The sequence below is a fragment of the Antechinus flavipes genome, chromosome 1 (assembly GCF_016432865.1).
Source record: "Antechinus flavipes isolate AdamAnt ecotype Samford, QLD, Australia chromosome 1, AdamAnt_v2, whole genome shotgun sequence".
Taxonomy (NCBI): domain Eukaryota; kingdom Metazoa; phylum Chordata; class Mammalia; order Dasyuromorphia; family Dasyuridae; genus Antechinus; species Antechinus flavipes.
In genome coordinates, this window is record NC_067398.1 from 491630130 (window position 1) to 491643771 (window position 13642).

The window sequence follows — 13642 nt, forward strand, 5'->3', positions numbered from 1 at the left end:
AAAATCTCCTTGCACGTAAGTCTTTCTTTTGTAGTAACAATCGTGTATATGCCATCTATTTTTGTCCTTGCTTCCTCACCAATATTATAAGCTTTAGAAAAATTAGAACCATAACTTTAATAATTCAGGCGATCTCCAGAGTACTAATATGGACACAAAACACTAGTTTCCCCACCTAAAGCATCTTCTATTCCTAGATAAGCCTAGATGTTTGTCAGGATAGTTTAATTTTCAGATCAGAAACAATGAAAGCTACTTACTGCCATATCCATTTAGTGGCTTAAATGTCTCCTTATCTCATCCTTGTCAAACAAAGTTCATCACATCTTTCAAGTTTCAATTCTAAGCTCCTCCTTTCCTTTTCCCCCCCAACTAAATAATTTGTAAACAACAACTTACATTTTTTAGTGTTAGGAAAATAAGATAATCTAGATTCAAATCTTGGATCTGCACAAGCTATGTAACCTTAGAGAAATCAAAACTTCTCTATTACCCTCAGTTTCCTCATCTGTAAAATAACATTTCTGTGCTTCACAACATTTTCGTGAAGATCAAAAAAGGTAACATATACAAATATATAAAAAGCTTTGTAAATATGGGCAAGATACCATAATAATTTACAATGTTTGAATTTTTTAAGGTGTGGATTTAACTTATTCAACCAGCTGTTATATTTTATAAAATATGCTATACTGCTATATATAACACCAATGAATCAATTAATGGAGTTTAAACTATACACAATCATCTATTTTCTTAAAATGGTTTTTTCTAAAAGTTTCTAAGTTTTGAGTCAACTAATAGAGACATACGGAGTCCCTTAAGAGCTCATTTAAACTGTCAAACACCTTCAGTAACTAGAAATTAAGTTAATACATATTCCTATAACAGAGACCAAACAGGATTTTATAGAGCTTTTATTAATAATACTCGATTGTCAATTCTGGGTTTCAAATGTGCCAATTGTAACATGAATCTCTGGCACCCTCTGGTGTTCAAATATTGTATATTCTTCCCTCAAATACATCCTAAAGACAACTGAGAGACACTTAACACAATCACCCCAAATTAAGGAATATATTAATTAATGAAGATTGCCCGGTCACTGTGTAATATTTAATTTTATTAATCTTGACTCTTAGGAAAAAAATCAAGGTGAAGAAATAGTGATTTTTCCCAAATAAATAGTTACTTTCTTTCTAGAAAAGTCAGACCTTCTTTAGCACAAGAAAAGCAAAAAAAGACTTACTTGATGCAGTGACTTTGTTGTCACTGAAAGAATCAAGGCAGGGAATAGCAGATTTTTCATTGTGTTTTCCTCTTCAACTTTTTTATTTTTTAGAGTCATACTAGATGTTAAATTGGGAATTCAAAAGAATTCAGACAAAATAGAAAGTTAAAACTACGAATTCATGGAAGAATTCCTAACTAAATGGAATTCTCTAAAGTCAATGCTCAAGTCATAAATTAGCATTGTATCTACTATATAGTTACAGAATTGTTCAATATTGTAGAGTTTTTACTTTATTATTGGCATTAAATTAATAATAAATTTGAGCTTTAATGTTTTCTTAATTGGTGGCTACTTTTAGGCCCACAATGTTTTTGTAGCTTTTGTTATCCTCTAAGAAAGTTTGTTTATATAATCAAAAGAGTTATCCCACTTTTAAATAGCTTTTAAATTTATATTATGTTTGGGGTACTTTAATTAAATTTAAAGTTGAACTTAAATTCATATTTTGGACAACCAGCTATCCTTAAGTTTGATAGGCTTTTCACCTCTACTACAGAATTGTCTCACTACTTTGCCACATAAACGAGTTTGTTCCATTTTAACTGTTCTAAATATATTTATAAGCAAGAAATCCTAACAAGCATGCTGTTTCCTCCATGCTGTTTTTTCAGGTTAAAAGTGTGTTCTTTTTATAACATACCAGAGCCCAAAAGTGCATAAAAAGCGAGGAATTATATGCACAGGCATGGTCAAATTGGGCAGGATATATTGGAAGGAAGTTATCACAATGGACCACTCGAAGAGTTGCAGTAATACAAACTGGCATGTAGTTAGTTGACTAGAAGCTATACAGGGAAAAAAACACAATCTTCAAACAACATGCTATAGCTGTGAAAAACTGGGAAACAGCAGCAGCCAAGAGATGAACTTGGCATGCAACTAAGAGAAATGAGGATGGCTCCTTCAGCAATAGTGGCAACCTGCAGTCAATGAGGCAAAAAAGCAGGGCTGCAAACAGCAGTCACAAGGAATGCCAGCAGCAGCTCAAGGCTCAAATCACAGACCTGTCATCATATCTAAATGGTACATAGAGGCTGGGTACCTATTAAATGGCTCACCAGCTCTAAATGAAGAACTATTAAAAAGGACCAACCACTACCATAGATACAATGTGTAAAGAGGTAATGTTAGAAGTTCTCAGCTCTGCCATTAAATCACCAGTCTGACACTCCCAAGCAGACACTTCAATTCAGCCTATAGGAAATTTCAACATTTTGATATAAAATGTTAACATGTGGGAAAAACTTAAAATTGAAGATTTAGTTAATGCTGAGTGGGAGACAAATGATTTAGCTTCCTTGAGTTGTTATATGTAAATTTATTTGCTGTTTTAGGGCAACTAAATTTCATTTAAGTTGCAACATCTTGCTCTTTCTAGCTCTGAATAAATGACTAAACATCCATAAGATTTTACATAATGCCTAGGAAATAGGAAAAGATGATAAAAGTGAGAGCAAGAGATATTGAAAGGGTTGTGGATAGACACGTACTACAGTGGGTGTATAATTAGTGGAGCTGAAAATTGATAGAAACATTTTGGAAAGCAATTGAGAAATATATAAAGAGAGTTACCCTCTACTATTACACCATGGGAGGAAAAGGACTCCATTTATATTAGTACTTTTTATGACAGAAAAGAGTGGGTAATAAAGAATATGGTTTCATTAAATGGAAAACTGGTAAAAGACACAAACACAAAATGAGCACAATGATGTCAAGAGAAAAAAAACAACACAAAACAATGGCTGCAAATTTTTGAAGAACAAATTTAACCCCTAAGAGTTATAAGAAGAAACCACCTAGACTAGGTACTTTGAGGTGAAGTTCAGGGTCCAGAGTTGTGGAACACTGTATACTACTAAATTTTTCCAATGTAATAATCAATCTTATTGTTTTTTTTCTTCTTTATCAAAAACATCTTTGTTATAAGGGGGTTCTTGGGAAGGGGAAGAAGAGAGAACAGTAAATTTAAGTAATGTAGCAATAATGATTTATCAATAAAATTCATTAAAAAATTTATTTTATCAACAATTTATTTTTAAAAAAGAACTGGTGATTAGTGTCTAATAATTGATGGGATGTTTGTACTGGTGATAACCAAATAGCATCACTGTTAGGGCAAAAAAATTTGTAGAGAGGTAGCGAGATGACCTATTTGATGGTATGAAGACAAAGAAAAAAAGCCATGAGAAAAATTAGGAGCAGTATATCTTCTAAAACAAAGAAGTATATCTACCTTGTTGCTTTAATAAGGCCTGCATTTGAAACAATCACTCTTAATGAAAAAATTACTACTTTTTTTTTTTTTTTTTTTTGGGGGGGGGGGCGGAGGGTTGATATGGGAGGGGAAACATTGTGTATAGATGACCTTAAAAAACATCAACACAAGTACAAAAGAAACTTAAATCTCATCAAATACTTGATTAAATAGAGATGGAGGGGAGGGGGAAGAAGAGATAACAGAACATTAGATAGATAAATTCAGATATGTAATCAACAATACTGACTTTCAAAATACTAGTATCAGAAGACAAGGTCCTATACTTTACTTTTGCTATTATATAAATATATAGAAGACTTCAAACACATTATAAATGGAAAACTCCATAATGGTATTATATATCATATTTTAATGTGACAATGACTTTAAAATGGAAATTTTAATTACTACCTAAGAGAAATGACAATATTTGTAATTCTCTGGCTTGCTTCACCATATAATCTTTTGAAGTTTAATAGACTACAACTACTAATCAAATGTTTTTGAAAAGTAAGAAAAAACAGCAGACAACTCTCATTTGCAATATAAGCAAAGCACTTATATAGAAAATATTTCTTAAGAACTTAGACAATAATAAACATTCTAAAAAGTGTTAGATAATATGCATTTCTATGGACATTTTTAACCATAAATTTAACAAACTAGACAACTGGATTAATTCACAAATTTTCATTTTTGCCTCTTCTCCATTTTTATGATAATTCAGCAGAATATTTCTACTTCAGAAGATTAATGGTCTGCTAACAATGGATAATTAAGTACAACTCAGCTATAAGCTAGGTTTTGTGATAAAAGCCATAATTAAAACTTAAGTCAATAATTTCTGCCTTTACCTTGAATTTTTGAAGGTTACCAGTCAATTTCAAATTAAATCCAATGTCATCTAAACTGAACAAGAATCCAGTGGCTCAATCCAGACTAAATACTTTGCTAATTTTCAAAGATGTTTCATTCATTATGATTTCCAAGTAAATTAAGATATTAGCTTTCCTTCCAAATTTAAAAAATTTTTTCTAATGTTTAGCACTATGCCTGGCACATAGTCACCACTTAATGAATGCTTTCTGATTGAGTAAAATACAAAACAAAGGGATAATCTAATATGTGGATGTACAAATTTATTTTTTGATTTTGAGCCTAGTTCAAGTTTTCTTATAAGTTAAAGATCAATTATAAATATAGAGACAGATATTTCTTCTTTTCCCATTATTAAAGGTTATAGCTTGCCAAAAAAGACAGTTTAAACCAAGCAATCTAAAGTATATAATTTACTTAAGTATTATTCCTCTCTATCTGTGATCCTGTCTATTTTTTGTTGAGATCATTCTTTATGCCATATGAAGTTCTTGCTACTTTCTTTACCTGAAGGATGTTGTTCCATTCTCTTTTATTTTGTTTTTTTGAACAGCAGGTGCTTGAAGCGACACAATTTTATTTCCTGGCAGGGTAATTTGCTTTAGTATGGAAGCTGGGAAGGGAAAAATAAAAAACACACATAACACATACACACAAACATGCCACAAAAGAAAAAATTCAAGATGATTATTTCACATATTGTCTGATTAAAGACAATTTTAAGCTGACAAATAATTATGTCCACTTAATTAAAATACAACAGCGAATTTACATTTTATTCTATAGGATTAAGCTCTCACTACTATCTCAAGAGATCCATGTTTCACTTAACACAATTATTTTTGTTATATATAGACTATGATTCTTTTCAATCTGTGAAAGACACCACCTTTCATCCTGTCTTAGCCCCAAGAAATGAATTTTATTTTTTATATTTATGCCAGAGAATTCAAATGTCAAAGTTTCAGCTTTTTAAAAAACTGGTCAAATAGCCATATCAGTATTTTAAGTTATATTAGACCACAACATATTTTTAGAAATTTCTTTTTACTTTCTTACAATTAATGACTGCTGGCTCCAAAAAAATAAAGGATACTTTTCCAGCACTATAACTTTTTAAATAAGAAAAACTAATCTATTTTTTCCAAGGCCAGAATATCACCTGAAGCCATTCACCTATGCATACATACATGTGACTGCACACACGCAGAAAGACAGACACACACACATACACACACACACATCCCCCAATAAGAGTGGACAAAATACAACCAAATGGTATTAATACATGGCTAATTCTTTCTCTATTCATCTCTAATATGCTTAACATTACTTTGCAATTTACTGCTAAGACAAAGTAGCATCCTCAAATCCAAATCCTTTCTAACCCTCCAAGTTAGATAAAAGAGAAAAGCAAAAATATTCCCCCCACAATCCCATCACCCCAAGATGTTCCAAATCCCAACTGCAAAACAGAAACCCTACCTGTAGGAAACTGATTTGTTTGTATTAGTGTATTCAAGGGCATCCTCTTTTGTCCAGATTTCTGAGTAGTCAGGGCGGAAGAATGTGGTAGGGCAGTCACTTGTTTGACAATGCCTCCAGAAGGCTGCTGTACTACCTGAAAATAATAAATTACTGGGGTTTTTGTTGTTGTTTTGTTTTAAGAAAAGACAAAGAGAGGAAAAAAGACAATGCACAAAAATTCATAATACAACCACCAAAACCTAACATGTTCTTCTGACTAAATCTCTGGGCAAGACAAGGGAAGCTTTCAGTTTTAACAATATACTGAGCTCATGAAATTTCAAATATACTTTCACCTTGACATAACAAGAAAACCTATCATTTAAATGTTTCTAGCATAAAATAACTGTTTCTGAGTTCCAAGGTTCTAAAAGACATGAATAATCTATACTTTATCCTGTACTACCTCAAACAGCTGAACTAGAATTGTTTGACACTGAATTTAAGTTTCAGGCCCAGCTTTCAACTTTCAAGGTTTGATTCCATAAACATTGGCTAGTTTGAAAAAATAGATCCCATTTTCAGTGCCAAAGACCTTGCCTAGGAGGATCAATTTTTAAAGGTAAAACAGATGATCACATACACACAAACATGTATAAAGACAGAGATAGAGAAAGAGATACACACATACACGCAGAGAAAATAGGATATAATTTCTTGTCTGAAGTATACAACTGACTTGTGTAAAAGAGCAAAAATTAAACTCAGAATTTTCCATTAATTATATCACTTTCTTGACTTATCCTTCACAATCTGTCTTGATTAGTCAGATACATGCCATTAAAAAAAAAAAATCAACACCCTTATTATCAAACAGTCCTTTAATAGCAACTTGTAGAGTTCCTAAGTGTTGCCATTATAAAGAAAATCACAGTATATAATTTAAGGTCACAACCATAATCATTTGAGGGCTAGTCATCATGATAACTGTTGTTTCAAGGGTTCTATGCTTCTTTTATCTTAGCATTATGCCATTATAGTTTTTAAAAATTAATTTCATGATACCTTTAAAGATCTGCAAACATTTAACAAAGAGCTGTAGATGGAAAGCTAGTAAAGATAAACTATCATCTAATTAGCCAAATATGACTTTAGAAATCCTTGGTAAAACTGGGTTTGGTAGCAAACCAGATAAGCAGCTTCCTGCTACTAAGGAAGAGTGAGACTGTTGGATCACCTGAGTATGGGAGTTATGAGCCACAGTCAATCAGGTGCCTAAACTAAGTCCAGCAGCAATAGGATGAGTCCTCAAGAGTAAAGGACCACCAGAATGCATGGAGAGAGGCAAGACATCCACATTGGAAAAACAGCAAGTTAAAGCTTCTCTGACATCTAGTATTAGAAGGCCCATGAGTAGCTACTCCAGCGAGTATGGGAGGAAGCACACTGTTCCTTCCTTTCTCTAAGACAATGGGTATAATAAGCCCTACATACGTTAGGGCTTATTAGCCCTAATTAAATATGATTGGTAATTACCAATCAAAATTAATGCTGTGACATAGTATATTAGCATTTACATAAGTTCATCATTACATTCTGTAACAACTTTCCTGCCCTGGGGTAAATCTCAAAGCTCATCATCAGGAAACTCATCCTCAGAGAGATTCCTTCAGCTGTGGAATTCATACGGCATCAGTACTTTTCAATATCCTGTGTCAATATCCATTCTGACTGAAGAAAAAACTCCTCCCTAAAGCTTCTACTTAAAGTAGCATCAGAAGCCCAGGCGACTCTTCATTTTCCACTAGCTGTGCTCCACCAACATCATGCTCTCATGCCCAATACTTCTTTTCTCTTGACTCCTTTCAGTTTCCCTTTGTATATTGCCTTCTCCCATTAGACTGTAAGTTTCTCAAGGACAAAGACTGTCTTTTTTTTTCTTATTTGTATCCTCAGCAATTAGCACAATATCTGGCACATAGCAGGCACTTAATAAATATATATTATACTGTGCTGTATTGTATGCTTTCAAGTAAACACATCATATTAAAACCAAGGTTAGTTTTTGCTTCTATTTTGGACTGGATTTGTGATTTCATCAGTATAGGGAATTAAGGAAACCCATCTTCTCAAATCAAATCAGCACTGCTCTACAACTTGTCTTAGATAATTATCAAGATATTATTTCTATTAATAACCTTTGGAAATGCAAACTGTAGTTCGTTCAAAGAAGATTCACCTAGTTCCACAAAGTGAATATAGAGTATAACTAAGAACTTAGAAGTTTCAAGTCTTTACTCACCCTTCCGTAAGGCAATAAGAAATAACATTCTATGATACTAATCACGGAATGTTTTTAGTCTTCAGTGTAATTATGGACTTTCCAAAATAGTACAGTAGCATAGTGTCTGGAACACCGCAACTAGTACTTAATAGGTATAATTTCATTCATAATTATTAGCAGTAATTTATAAGTATTCCCCAACATAATCTAAAATTATAACCTAGGCAGATAACCACTTGGTATCCAACTATCCCTAGATATGTTTCTATACAAGATTTAGTTGAAGGCAACAAGAAAGATTACATAAAAGATGAAACATAATTGCTATATAAAAGTTATCACAAGAATTGTTAGGGGAAGAATTATGAGTTACATGCTTAACCCGAGGGGACAGAACCACGAACACTAAAGAAATTACAGGAGAAATTATACACAGAATAACTACACGGGAAAATTTCTAAAGAATCTGACCTGACACAAAGTAGAAAGAACTTTCTACAAATGGTGAGCTCCACATCCCTAGAATCTTTAAAGAAAAGCTACATGAGACAACTGGTCAGAAAGGTTATAAATAGCAAGCTGATGCAGATAGTGGTAGTTGTTAAAGGTCTAGCTCCAAGATTCTATGAAATGCTTCTAATGGACAAGCACGCATAGCTAGTCCATTAAACAAAGAACCAAATACCTGATAAAACATTGAGAAAGCCATGAGATAATGGCTACATAATTCACGTATATTCTAGGCTTTCATACCCAGAGATAGTTCACTATATATCTTTTTATTACATGTAGCCAAACTTAAATGGATAATAAAAATCCATAAATAATACAAAAATTGTATGAATAATCAAAATCCATAGATCCCCCAAAACCTAACCAATATTTTCAGCTACCACCACTCTGCTCTTAAATTATTACTCTTTCCTTAAAACAAAAAATAAAAGTGAACCTCTCTTCTCATTCTCCCTAAGAACTAGTCAGAGAGTGAACAGCATTATCTAATACCTAAGTATTCTGTTTATGAATAACTGAATTAAATAGCCAGAAAATTACAACGGGACATAAGCAAATATACAAAATATTTGGTGATCATTATTTCAAATGGAAGCTTTTTTCTTTTCCATTATTTCAACTTCTCCATTATTTTAACTTCATTATAGGACTGCCTGCCATCTAGGGGAGGGGGTGGAGGGAGGGAGGGGAAAAATCAGAACAGAAACGAGTGCAAGGGATAATGTTGTAAAAAAAAATTACCCTGGCATGGATTCTGTCAATATAAAGTAATTATCAAACAGAAAAATAAATAAATAAATAAACAAACAAACAAATAAATAAATAAAAGAAAAGAAAAAAGGGGGCAGGATGTTGCATTAAGTGTTTTAATTAAGTGGTGGTGGTTGCTGAAATGTATTGCCAGAAAGGAAAATTTTAAGATATTCTAACTTGGAAATACTAAGAATTTCTGATCAATACAATAACCCATCATTCGAAAAGACTAATGATGAATCATGCTACCATACCTCCTGACAAGTCATAGATTCAGGATATAGAATAAAAGATTATTTTCAGACATGGATAATTCAAAAATTTGTACTGCTTGATTATGCAGATTTGTTACAAGGATTTTATTTTTTCAATGGTGAGGTAGAGAAGTGTAAAGAAGAAAAAATAGGTTGTTCATAATTTTTAAAAATTCTAAATTCTTGAAATATTTAAAATATTAATTTAATCTGATTTCTGTGTCAATACCAATCAAAATCACAAATTAATAACGCATTACTAACTCATGACTCTTTACATAAGGTAGAATTTAACAAACCCAAAATAGCAATATTCTGCTTAACATAACCACTAGTTAAAGACAACTATGTGGCAATTCACTTGGAAAAACTAAAGATATGGCAATAATAATAATATTACAATTGGTATTTGGGATAGAACTACTCTAAAAAGATGTACTAAAAAAGTAATTGGTTTTAGGCTAATTTTACTTTTTTATATCTTCAAATATACCAGACACAGATAAAAAAAAAAAAAATCAGTTCCAATTCATCATGCTGAAGAGTAAATATTTAAATATAAGAAAAACTAAAATCCTTGCTGACTAGTAGAGTATGACCTGCAAAGGTTAAATCTTCCTTTCCTCTGTAAAAGTCAAGTAACAGTTTTGGTTAAATTTGAAAACCTCAGGTTTTATCCTATAATGCAAAAATGTAAGCTAGCGGGGAATGTGGAAAAGATCCAATAGATGAAAAAAATAAAACTGATTAATAAAAATCTATTTTTAAAAGATTATGAATGATAGAACCAATTAATCAAGATTATCAAAAATATAAACTAAAGAAAATTCACTGGCAGAAAGGGATTATGTGTAGTTACAATTTATCTTTTACTCACTTACGGAAAATGATCATTTCATGCAAGTAGTAGTCAGAAGGAAACTTCCAGACATAAGGAGACTGCCAAGAACTCCCACATACAATCACCTATTTTTGTCCACTCAGGGATGAAATATCCAAGTATCGACTAACTTGCAAACCTTACCATTACAATCATCAAGGCATATGATTACTTCCAGAAAGAATGTGAGTCCCACAAAGTTCTAAAACAGCCAGAATTTAGAGTTGGAAAGAATCTTAAGAGACAGAATCCAATCTTACTTTATTGTACAGAAGAAGAGGGGGGAAAAAAAGAAGTTAAGTGATTGAACAACAATATCTCAAAGTTAGTAAGAAGTCAGAATTTCAATCTATGTCCTTTCACTCCCAGTCCAGCATCCTTTCTACTAAACTCCGTTTATACAATTTTATAGTTGTCTTTATAAATGACAGGTATATCTACAAAAATTAATTCCTAAGTAGTTAATGTCTTTTTGTTGGAAATATGCTGTTTTCATGACTTAATACATGATTTAATTCTGGTAGCTTTCTTTTATGTAACTGAATTGATGTATATTGTTTTTGTTGTTGTTAGAACATTAGGGTTTTTTTCCCTAATTATAATAAGGTATAAATGATAACAACATTTTGTTCTTTCAATTTGTACTGCAGATCTCTGTAAATTTTTTTCTTATAACTGCTAGGATTTCCAATCCTAAATTAAACTAAATCCCACATCCACAACTATCAACTACTCCGCATCTTAGGCATCTAAACACAAAAAACCAACAACACACACAAAAAAAAAATCATCTTCCCTTCTAAAACTACCTATCTTCCAAACTTATTTCTTTACTGAAGCCACCATCATCTTCAATCCTTCCAATTGATCAAACTGATCATTCTCTACTATGCCCTCTCCCTAGTAAGTTTTCTCACCCCTCTACCTTCTAACAATATCCTAACCTGTCCCCAGGTTTACAGTTTCTTCTCTCTCCAATCTCTTCTCCACACAATTATCAAAATAATCTTCCTAAAGGACAAGATTGAACATGTCAACTCTGAGGCTTAAAAAGTGCCTCTCTACTACCCCTAGGAGAAAATACAAATACAACAGCTTACTACGTAAATTCTTACATAATATGGCTTTTACTTATTTTTCTAGGGAGACAACATATTGCTCCTCTCGCCCCCCCCCCCCCCCCAATCAACTCTACCCTATATGCAATTCCAGAAATCATCTCCATGCTGCTGCACAGTTTTCCATGCCAAAGAGCACTTGCCTCTGAGAATCCCTAGCTTTTTCAAGGCTCAACTCACATACCATCTCCTAAAGAAGCCAGAATGATATCCTTAATTGTGAATGCTTTCTCCTTCCTTTTGGAATTATCAGATGCATTCTTGTCTTTTTACTGTTTTATTCTGTCAGTAGAATGTAAAAATTTTTGAAAGCAGGAATTGTTTTTCATTTTGTTTCATATGCAGAATACCTAGATATAGCTGGTATTTAAGAGATATCTGTTGAATCAGAAGTAGTGAAAAATGGATACTTGGTAATGTATGAATTTTTAGTGAGAATACTTCTAAATGTTTTTCTATCTCACAAATGCTGGAACTTGGTTAAGGTAAATTGCTTTTATCAAGGTAAGGAAAAATTTATTTCTTCCTATTCTATTTTTCTTTCAGCCATAATAGCATGAACAAGTACTAGATTTTTATCAAAAACCCTCAGGGTGACAAGACCATGGGTCCAACAGAAAAAGCACTGGCTCTGGCATCAAAGGCCTCAAGTCTCATCTCTGTTCTTTATTACCTGTGTGACATCATTTAACCCTTCTGGTCTCAGTTTTCTCATGATAAAATGAGAAGGTGGGAGTAACTTGGCATCTGAGGGGTCTCTCAACTCTTGTTTGGTCATGATATACTTTTAAATATGCTGTTGGTACTTTGATATTTTTATACTTGCCTCTAATTTGTTCTTAATGTTATCCAGGGATCATCACAAGATTAGCCATAGGCCAAAAAAATTTTGGCCACAGAAACCTTCTAGGATCAAGGATCTCTGAAGTAATGAATAAAAATTCTTGGGGAAGGTGCATCTGAATCTCTTATTTCATCTATGTGGAAACTTTCTCCACCAACGCAGATCTGCAATTTATCTATAACTTACACCTTAGAAAGATGACTATGGCAACTAAAAGAGATTAAACAATATGCTTATAGTCATACAACATGTATGTGTATGCATGCATGCAGGTGTATGTGTCAGAGAAAGGATCTATACCAGATCTTCTTGAACCCAAAAATAGCAGACCTTTTCAAGTGATTCCTCTTATAATCCTGACAAGAATCACACTCTATTTTGGCAACAGAAAAGGTTTTGTGTTGCCTCTCTTTATATTTATGAATAATCTGCATACTAATAGTTATTTGTTCTCTTAAGGTATAAAAATTCACCTCAAACTATATAGAATGGTAGAACATACAAAGAAATGATAACACTTCTGATAAAAATAGGCTCTATACTATTAAATGTCATCAGAAAACATTACCTTATCTTTGAACAAAGGCATGAGATACATCTATTCCATTAAGTTCTAGTCAATGCATTTCAATGTAGAAATAAACAGAGCAAGAACAGGCCCAGAAAAGAACAACCAAAATGATAATCAAGGGAATATAGAAACTGACATATTGAGATAGGCTAAAAAAATTAGGAAAAAAAATTTCTGTGTGCAAAGATGAAAACTGAGGAGCAATTATGGTCATAGTTTGTATTATCATGAAGAATAGGCAAAAAAATAAGGACTGGTAAACATCTAGGGAACACATTTAAAAAAAATTTTTTTCACTTATTAGCACAAGGAAGTACTATTTTTGCCTTTGCTGAGAAGCTATAATTTAAGATTTGATATCCCAAATAATGGCAACAAGCAGAAAATTTAAGTGAATTCAAAACGGGTTTAAATAAATTCAAAGATAACTAATTGGTAACCAAATCCTCTTATTATGTCCAAAGCTAAACTCCATTTCCCCTCAAAAATGTCTTTTCCAACCAATTTTTTGAAGTCACAAACCACTCT

The 13642-nt window shown here is 32.5% G+C and overlaps 1 protein-coding gene across 2 annotated transcripts in view; it reads right to left on the minus strand.

Moving 5' to 3' along the window:
• TAF4B (TATA-box binding protein associated factor 4b) overlaps positions 1–13642 on the minus strand; it is a 158944-nt gene that overhangs the window by 90973 nt on the left and 54329 nt on the right. For both annotated transcript variants that reach the window (XM_051970313.1, XM_051970312.1), the window contains exons 8-9: positions 5916–6051; positions 4938–5043 (exon numbers count right to left, since the gene is read on the minus strand). In XM_051970313.1, the coding sequence (XP_051826273.1) occupies positions 4938–5043; positions 5916–6051 (242 nt within the window). The remainder of the gene's footprint in view (positions 1–4937; positions 5044–5915; positions 6052–13642) is intronic.